This window comes from Ananas comosus, linkage group 11 (genome assembly GCF_001540865.1).
Source record: "Ananas comosus cultivar F153 linkage group 11, ASM154086v1, whole genome shotgun sequence".
NCBI lineage: Eukaryota > Viridiplantae > Streptophyta > Magnoliopsida > Poales > Bromeliaceae > Ananas > Ananas comosus.
The window spans coordinates 10,286,828-10,297,059 of record NC_033631.1 but is presented as its reverse complement, the minus strand read 5'-3'; the positions used below and the strand labels follow the sequence as shown (position 1 = coordinate 10,297,059).

Sequence of the window (10,232 nt, the reverse complement as noted above, 5' to 3'; positions counted from 1 at the left end):
TTACTTTTTTTGTGCTTTTTTATAGAATTCTCCGCGGGTGAGTTTAACGAAGCGGTAACCCGTGACTGTACCCGCATCTGCTAGTTTGGATCTCGATTCACGGTCGTGATAAACGGTCGTGATGGCCCCTGTAGGCTGTGTGTACATCGTAAACACGCACTGTACGTGAGAGTGATCCGCTCTACGGAAACGACGTGAGGATGGTGGCTTTTTGGACTTTAGGTGGACCGTCATTTTTTTCACGCTTTGGGGTTTTGATCCTGTAGGATTTGAGCGCACCAATTTGCTACGACCGAGCACGTGGCGAGCTCCCATTTGTTATTTCTACAAAAGGCCTTCGGTCAAATTTGCCGATACCTATTATTTGACAAATAATTTTACTACTGTCTAGTAGTAAGTTGATTAGTTGTTCGATCGTTGATTAAAAATTCAGAGTCCAAACCCTCCCCACACATGTTCTAGAGGACAAGGCCTCACCAGCTTGTTCAAATAATAATAATAATAATAATACAATCATTTCAAAGAAAATAAACAGTTTAATTTAATAAAAATGATTATTATGATCATAACTTAACTGATAGATACTTTTGATATTATTTCTTTTATAGATACTGAATTTGAATTTTCAGAGGAGCACAACTAATATGTGTGCATGTAAATCTACAAACATTATCAAATGAAAAGTAAAGAAATGAAATGAAACATAAATCAATGATCGACTAATTCGTCCGTAGTTCATGAATCTAAAGCTTTTCTCAAACTTTGTATATGTTTAAAGTGTTTAGCATTACTCACATAATAAAGTGTCGCATATCAGATTGTAATAATTTAGTGCATTTGGCATTGCAGAGGACCATTGGTATCGCTCCGAATTATGCTCTGTTCATAATTACGCATTTATGTTGCCTTATGGTGCTAATACAATATTGAAAGGTCATCATTGTTCAAAGTTGCATAGTTAAATGCTACATTTTAAATATAATAATAATATAATCTCATTGTTAAAGGTTTTTGGATTGAGCCGGCTCAGTTGGATCATGATGGTTCACCAAGTGGCGATAATCACATCCTTCATTGGCTGTGATTTGTACCTGTATTTGTATTTGTATGTACGGGTCCAGCTTTTATACGCGTTAATGGAAGTGAATACGTTTACAGTTCAACTGCACCATGTGCATTAAAACGATTAGTAAAAGAAACAGGATATATTATATGATTTTTATGTCCGTGCTATATCTGTGTAGTGAATGAACAAACCAATGGGCCCTCTGTTTGTTCATGTTCTTTGGAAAGCTACAATGAGCGCGGATTCTGTCTTCTAAAAATTACTCAGAATTCTGTAACATATTACTAAAAATTTTGTAGTAAATTATATGTATTACTGCGTTTGAGTCATCCCATATGTAATTCCCTCGGCCTCTTCATTCTAGAATCGTAAGGTATTATCTTTTCTCTATCTCTCTCTCCTTCTATCGCCCAGTCGAGCTCGGCTACAATAATTGGCTACGGCGGTTAAATCTTATAATTCAATATTAGATTACTGCATTGAATAAAACTCAATAATACAACATTAGTGTTAATTTGATCCATGAAAATTAATTGTTTTTGTTATGTTTTTTTTTTTTTAGCATTTAGAGGGCCAGCTTTGTTGGATCATGATGGTTCTCCAAGTGGCAATAATAATTTTCCCCAATGGCTACGTTACTGTTTTCGTATGCATCTAAAAGATGATATAATGCATATGTGATTATTATTGTTTTCCTAAACAGCTTATCATGCTTTGATGTACCTGTGAATTGTCTTTTGGTTGATTGGCGCCCCATGCGCATCAATACTGAGAAGTGGGAAATAAAGCTCCTGCATTGGGGAGGTTTGATTTGAGGAGTTAAGAATTGGCTACATCATCATCGAAGCATCAATCTGTTTTTGATTAAATTGATTTTGCGGTTACATGATATCTGGAGTCAATCTTAAATCCCTTCATTTCAAAAGGTCTTGAGTTTAATTCTTGCGTCCTAACTTATTCCTATCTTGTTTTATTATTATATTTTTATTATCTTTTTAGTCAGTCATACACGTAAAGAAGGGTGTTAAGATTATTTCTAAATCTAATTCTACTAGATTAGTGCCTTTTGGGCCTATTTATGGGTCAATTATGGTACCAACTTTACTTAAAAACCTTCTTCTGTCTCTTTAGACTCACTCTTGAGGTTTTTGATAAATGGAATAGTTTGAAACTTCTACAATCAAATAAAAGTATCATTGAATAGAAATACCACTCTAAGCTACAACACGAACGTACCAATTTGGAGCTTACAATACTACCTGTACTCATAGCACTTCACTAAACAATAATATTCCATAAACTAGATAAGTTTTTTCACACTAGTTTGACCTCTCTTCTCAAATTGCGTTTATAATTGAGTCGTAGCAGAGCATATATAACCATTTGATGCAGCTAAAACCAGGGCTCCAAATGGACCGGATTCAATGTATACTTAAAAATTGACTTGGACTAGGGAGGAAATATCTCAATCCAAGCTTAAATAACTTGGATAGGGTTTGAGTCCACACACCCAACTTAACCTGAAACCAACTTGATTCTCATTTGATATATGTAAAATTGTGTACATGGGGGTTTACAAATTTATATTGTTGCAGTGTAAATTGATGTCCTGCAAAAGGAATAGAAACTGAAGATCCATGTCTTTAAAACCATACAAGTACAGAGATACTAAGAAGCCAAATTGCAATTAAATAACCCCATCTCTTAGCATAGAAAATGTAGATGTAGAGAAGCAAATCAAAGAGTCGACAAACAGTACCAGTGATTGAGTGAATGTTATGCAACTACAACCAATTATTTTTTTCTCCTTTTCTTCTCTCTACACCCTGGAGAAAAGGAAAACTGGAAAAGCGAGCAGGATAAGGTGGTCCACTGAGCCATGTGCAATAGATGGTGCCCATGTATGTTTGATAACACAAGCAATGTAGGATCTCACATTAAAATGGTTTAATCTCATGACCTATATACCTTGGGTTTTCTAGTTATCAATATAAAAACCTTTTCAATTATGTAGCCAATATCTTTTTTTTAAAAAAAAAATAGCACTCTATCTGATTTATTCATTAGAATGATGAATTTAGTTAGCTACACAAAATGAGGCAACTAGGCCTCAAAAGGGGCTAGCCCAAAAAAATAAAGGAGGAAAAGTATTACAAACGCCAAATACAGAGGTTAGAATATAAATAGGGAGATCGTAAATTTTGTAAAACTCTGCACAATCTCTCACCAAACCTTTGTTCTGCCCAGCAACACCCAAACGATACGAGCTAAAATTCTGAAATAGCAGCTTGTTTCTTTCCGACCAAATGTCTTGTTTGTTCTGGCTGTAAGGCACTGTCTTGTTCGATAAAGTGTTATTAAAAAAAATAATATAATAAAAGTTTACTTTGGTGAAATCAAAAACACCGTATTGGAACCCTTTTTTTTAAGTTCAAAATTTTAATTTTACTTATCATTAGCGTTGAAGCTCAATATTTTAGTCTTCGCTAAATGCTTTGCTAGCGGCATGATTAGTTAGGAGGTCTCACGTTTGAATCTTGTTGTTTCACATTTTTAAAAGTAAATTTATTTCTAAAAAAATAAAATGGATAACTCGTTATCTTTCTCTCTCAAAAATTATTATTTTTTTTTTTAAAAAAAGAAGAGCTTACCATTTGCTACTAATTAATCCCCAGCTCTAATATCGAGAATAAAAGAGTATGGAGGAAAAAGGGAAAAAGAGAGAGCAGAGGCAGACAAAATTCTGAAAAAGGTAAAAAGAGAAAGGGAGAAAAGTGTTGTAATTAACAAGAAACTGCAGCTACATGACAATCTCTTCTTAATTTCATGTGTTATATATAAACATATTTTCCACACTTTCGGAGACATTAAAAAGCAGTATTAGCCATCACATTCACAACTTAATTAGATCCTATGATGAGGATTTTAAGGAGAAAACATAGGGAGATCACTATGAAAAAGACATAGAGATAAGCCCTTTTTGATATTTTCCACCCCCTAAAAGCAAGCTTGGAATAAAACATTTAAACATACAGCTTATTCTCTGTGTCAAAATCCCTCCATTGAAAAGGAAAGAGAGAATTCTCCTGGAGAAAAGAATAGGATCAACCATGGTTCTAGGTAGCAAATTTGATAAAACTTTCTCTATAGATAACATATCTTATCATATGTTAAGTAAGCAATCATGTTGATACATAATAGTCCAACTATATTGTTATTATATTAAGGTATAGAACCATAATAGTCCAACACTACTTAATATTCTAGAAGCATCTAACAATGTGTAAACAACCAACTCTCCTAATAATTGAGCATACCAACTAATTAGACACACATTTCTTTGTAGACAAGGAAAGAAGCTATGGCATCTCAATATATCTCACCACAATTCAAAGAAGAACCCAACCATTTTTTTTCTTTAACAAAGTTAACCAACCAAATTATTTCTCAGTAGAAAAAAAAAAAGAAGAGAGAAAAAAGGAAAACATCAACCATCTTTTCCCAAAATAGTGAATCTAAGCACATGGGTCTTGGTTTGCAATTCTTGTCTATGGGGACCATTCACCAAATGGTTCTTCTTTTCATTGATGCCATGATTATACTTTCCTTGTTCATTTGGATCGTATGAAGGAAACTTGCATATAAGAAAGGTAAGAACATGTGATTTTTTTTTTTTGCTTTTCATTTTTAATACACGAGGATTGAGGTCATGTTTGATTCAGACGAACACAACGTTCTTTGCCCGTTGGGCTCGGTTGTTTTAAATTTTTAATGGGGTTGTTAAGATCCCACGTCATCAAAAGTATAAGTTTGGATAGAAACTGAACTGCAACAATAGTAAAATGTTTTTATCAACTGCGCTAAAATATATATATATGTATATCGGAAATAGAATATGAGAATCATTGAGTCGTCGCGCCAATCAGATAAAACATTCAATGTTAGTTTCAGGAAAGAGCCTTCTATCAAGTTCTGTTAACTCTTTAAGTTCTTCTACTTGTCTCCTCTGATGCAAGAAACATGAAAGAAGCCCACATTTCCTTTAAAAAAGCTGAAATGTTACGGATTCTTATGCTCTCATGATTTCTCATTTAGCCTCACTTTTATTGGAGAATTTTGCTTGGTTATTGTGGGCACAATGGGCCCAACATTCTTAGGACTTTTTTTTTTTTTTTTTTTGAGAGAGAGATAGGTAACATGCTACCCGCTTTATTTATTTCAATTAGAACTTTTTTTTTTTTTAGAGATAAGTAGCACGCTACCTGCTTTATTTATTTCATTTAGAAATAAACTTAGCTGAAAATGTGAATCAACTAGGGTTTGAACTTGGGATCTCGGGTATCAACCATCAAACTCTTCGTCACTTGCTCTAAGAATGGGTCGGTTCTTAGGACATCTTAGTATGGTAACATAACTGCATTCCAAATGCCAATGAAATAGTTTTTTTAGGTATTTTAATCCTTGTATATATTAGTTTAAGCATATTAATTTGACTAATATCTTGGACTTAGGATGTAGAAAATTATTAAGTCGCGGTTCTCTAACAGTGTGCTTTTAAGATAAAATCAGATAATTTTCATAGTATGAGAGCAAGAATTAAAGATTTCAATTTCAAGTGCATTAAGATCTACGTAGCATTCAATTAAAAAAAATAATCTTGATTATTTGTGTTTGTTGCATATTATTATATATGTTCTCCCTATTGAATATAAAAATTAAAAAATATCATTCTCTAACCACCTAAATTTTTGGTGAATAAATATCGTTTCACATTATTTAGCACTCTCTCTTTATCCATTATAACAAATAAAGTAATATTTCCATCCAATCATAGTAACTGAATTTGAGTCATTTGTTGCAACTTTTTCTCTTTTTTTTTTTTTTTGACACATTTGTTGCACAGTTGAAGGGACCAATGTGTATATACAGCATGAAAGCATGTGACAAACACCAAGAATCGTTTCACAAATAGACAGAGCACTAAATCCATAAATAAAGTACATGAGCAACTTAATTAAGTACCTATTTTTGGACGTTCTCATCTAATATAGTTTATACTTTGGAGGAATATGTTGTTATGAGAGTGAGGTGATATTAAATTTCTCCAGGCTCAAATACTATGCATCCTTAATTTGGTGGGTGTAGTGCGTGACAATTTAATGTCCAAAAAGTATTTAGCTACGCTACCACCTCTCCTATGTATTAACTAGGCTCATTCAATTATACCAGTTTAATTTGTGGGGCATCAACATTTTCTTCTCCACAATCAGTGGTTCTTAATTTAATTCATTAAGGGCCAGCAAATCAACATTTAAAAATAGGATTAAGAGCAAAACTTCGGGCACCACATTTCAAAAGATTTAAATAAAATCCAATCCAAACAAAAATCAAACTGTTTGTTGACGAGCAAAAGTTCGTCACCAATTTTGAATTCGCATAAATTTCAAATTAAGTTACGTGTGATTCCACGGCTCATACCTTTTCTTTCTAGTGGGAAAATTCATAGTTGTTGTGGGTAAAAAGTAAAGTCAAATGTAGATGAAAATGACTAAAAAATTATTTGAGTTGGATCATCGGCTAAAAAGAAAAAAAAAAAAAAAATTGCTACAATAGGCGTGCAGAGATACAAATATGAGATGAGATTGATGGCTAATTGATGCTACTGCACTAATTAAGATTTTTCTAACAATTACGAAGGATAAAAATTATAGTAAACCACTAAAAAATATTTAGAATAATATGTTGCTTTTTGTGTTTTCATTGATATGCTCCGCAGGCCTGGGCCGTTCTCAACAACTAAACTGCTGTAATGGGCCGGGCCTTTTAATTTTTGTTCCCATCTATTTGGTGGGCTGGGCCTAAACCTAGCGCATAATAGAAGCTAAAAGCCTAAAATAATGGCTTTTAAGATTTTATTTAGGATTACGAAAAAATTACGTAACATACGATGAGAAAGTACAACAAAAGAATTTTATACTTATTTTCATATGTAATTTTGTGGTCTGCATATCATAATGAGTTGGTTACGATATATTTTTCACAGTCCCAATGAAAAACACAGAAACACAGCTTTACATACTTTTGTCCTAATTGTATTTTATCTATTAGTGTTAATGGGCCACAATACCAAAAGGGCCTTTAAGTAATCATTTTGATATTGAGGACCACTTAGGTTTTGTTTGGGATTGCGAAAAGATTACGTTATGTGCGGCGAGAAAAGACGATGGAAAAATATCATGTTTGTTTTCTTACGTAATATTGCGTTCCGTGTATCGCGATTAGTTGATTACGATATATTATTTACAATCCCATCGGAGAACATAGAAGTAAATCCCTATATATTTTTTTTTCAACCCAATTTTATCTAATTGCGTTAGATAGGTCTTAATACCAAAGTAAGCCTTAGTCATATTGGAAGGGAAAAAAAAAAAAAAACGAAATTACGACAAACACATGCAAAAGTGTGCTTCTCAACTGATTTGTTGCAATGCATGTAATGTATTTTATTACACATTCACAGTTCATGTAACTCCAATAAATTGCATTCCTCCTTCAAACATCAATTTTGAGGTATCGAATAATTTTTTTTTTCCTTTTCTTTTCTGAGAGGGAGAGATATCTCAATTAAGGACGTAGAAAAGTTTACTCTTCCTCAAAATTCAACAAATGGACAAAATTTGAAATTGTCGTGAGACGGAGAGAATTAAGTTTCATAAGAACAGTAGAACTAAATTACTTTGTATTCTATGCTCGCCCCTAAAAACACAACGCAAAATACATGCATAAAACGTGATCGACTCCTCTTGAGCAGAGCCGTGACTCACGGCTCTTCTACTTCTTTGTGCTGCTAAGTCCCAAAAACATCACAATCGCCAACCACCATTAAATCAGGATCGGACGGCAGACGAAGCCCCGTTAGCACGAATAAATTGGAGCCGCCTCTACATTTTGTCAACTGGTAGGTGAGTCCGGTTTTATTTCGATCTTCAAACTTTTAAGTTACGACAATCAAAATTGGTCTCATTTTAGCCTGGTTAATACAAATAACCAAGGGTTTAATGATTGGCACTCTAAATTTTAAGTTCAAAATTTAATTGTTTTATATTTTTTAGCTAAATTTCTCTGTGTATGCGTGCAATATAAATTTATTAATTTTCATCCACATCATTTCTTCCATTCAAGGGCACAAGTTTTATAATAAGTTGTAGAGTTTGTGGAACAACCGATCATTCCTAATGTAGGTAGCAAATTAAGAACTTGGTGATCGGCACTTAAAGCTTCAAATTTGAAACCTAATTGATTTATATTTCTAATTAGATTTATTTCTAAAAATATATGAACAAAACATATAGCGTGCTACCATTCTCTCATCAAAAAAAATATTTACATATGGAAAAAGAGTTAGTAAACAAATGGCAGTAACTAATTGGAAAATAAAAGCCTTATTTGGTATCGTGTTCCTTTTTCAGTTTGTTTAATATATAATTATTATGTATATAAAAAGGTCTAGAAATGCACAGTAAATTACTTGCAATACTTTTATTCAAAATATTTATTTGACAACACAACATTGAAGTTTAAAAATAATTTTTTCACTTTTAGTTTTCAGAAAATATTTTATCTATCATGTAAACGAATGCATTATAAGCTAACCAACTACAGCAATAAAAGAAAAAAAAAGTTAATATATCAAATTATATATAATTAATATTTAAAAGTAAGGAAATAACAATAATACCAAATAAGGCAAAATTAAGGTTAAAATAAAACTTCAATAAATTAGGGAGCACTAACGTGGAACTGAGAAATTTTGACAATCAAAATAGAAGTTGGGCTAAATTTTCCGGTGATTCAAATTACCATTTTCGCCCTCTTCGCAAATATCTCAACGCTGTGGGGCCCACTTCATCCTACGTGTCACCCAACCCCAACACGCTATTGGTTATTTCAGACGCCAAGTAAAAAAAATAGTCCCATACGCGCCGAGAATGGGCCACGTGCCTGGAGCTCAAATCCACCGTCCGTGTCCTCATCAACAACCGTGATCTGACCAACAACTTCTAAACGCTCCTATTCTCTCTTCCCCCTCTCCCCCCTCTTATTTATTTAAATAAATCCCAAGCTCGACCAAAGCATTAATATTCACACCACACACAATTTTTTTTTTTTTTAAAAAAAAAAAAAACATGGCCGTATCAATAAACTCCTGTCTCAAACCTATCTCACCTGCACCTCCAAATCCTTCTCCTCAAACCCTAACTGCGCCAATCCAATTATGGTAACTACAATATTGTGATCATCATACTTTTAATTAATTGTTAGTAATTCAATTAAAAATTTTTATAATTTTCATCAGGCCGATGAATAAAGACGTGGCAGCGACATGGCGGCGGCGGTGCGTGTCGGCCGCCGCATGCGTCATAATCAGCTCGACGTCATCGGGGATCATGAACGGCATCGACGGTGCCGCCGCCGCCGTCACGGCTTTCGCGGGGGATCACGTGACAGCTCACGTGGAGGCGGTGGCAGGACCGCCGGGGAAAGAAGTGCGGTGGAGCGACGTGCGGAAGTGCCCGCCGTGGCATGAGAATTCGTTGGAGAATATCATGCCGGAGAATCTCCCCCGACCGTCGGATCGGCGGAGATACAACAGCGTCGTGGCTGGTCGGACGGCCCCTGGTGTCGCTGGGTACTCTGTGGTTCGGTACAACACCAGCTGCTACTCTATGTAAAAGAGTATCGAGCTAGAGCACTTTACATAGCACATGAATAGTATTTACTATCAACTTTTTAGTTATTAAACGTTATGTATTTTTCATGTACTAGACCCCTAGTAAAAAAAAAGGGCTTGGTTTTATTGAGTTAGGAGAATTTGTGTAAATGTTTATACTGAAGAAAGAAAAGTGTGTGTATAAGAATTAATGATGATTTATTGAAGAACGGATACATAGGGATATATATGATACCAATGAGTCTTTACGTACGGGTTACTAAACACGATCAGTTCGAAGAGTAAGTCTAGTTATTTGTTCAAGATCTTTCTTTTTTTTTTTGAAATATAAGCTCCTTTAATTTAATCCAATATACAAATAAGAAGTCTTAGTTAGCGCTTCTTTTAATTTCATTACTAAATCATTATATTATTGAATAGATAGTCGCTAATGTG

At 34.0% G+C, this 10,232-nt stretch overlaps 1 protein-coding gene across 1 annotated transcript; it reads left to right on the top strand.

Annotated features, from left to right (window-relative positions):
- Positions 9,202-10,022, top strand: LOC109717616. The gene is made up of 2 exons (XM_020243476.1): positions 9,202-9,344; positions 9,423-10,022. The coding sequence occupies exons 1-2, from the start codon at positions 9,253-9,255 to the stop codon at positions 9,796-9,798; spliced, it is 468 nt and encodes a 155-aa protein (XP_020099065.1). The 5' UTR covers positions 9,202-9,252; the 3' UTR covers positions 9,799-10,022.

Excerpts from the sequence above, each read along its gene's own strand:
- LOC109717616 (XM_020243476.1), top strand. The coding sequence starts at position 9,253 with ATGGCCGTATCAATAAACTCCTGTCTCAAACCTATCTCACCTGCACCT. Across the intron at positions 9,345-9,422 it reads ACTGCGCCAATCCAATTATG|GCCGATGAATAAAGACGTGG; the intron begins GTAACTACAATA and ends AATTTTCATCAG.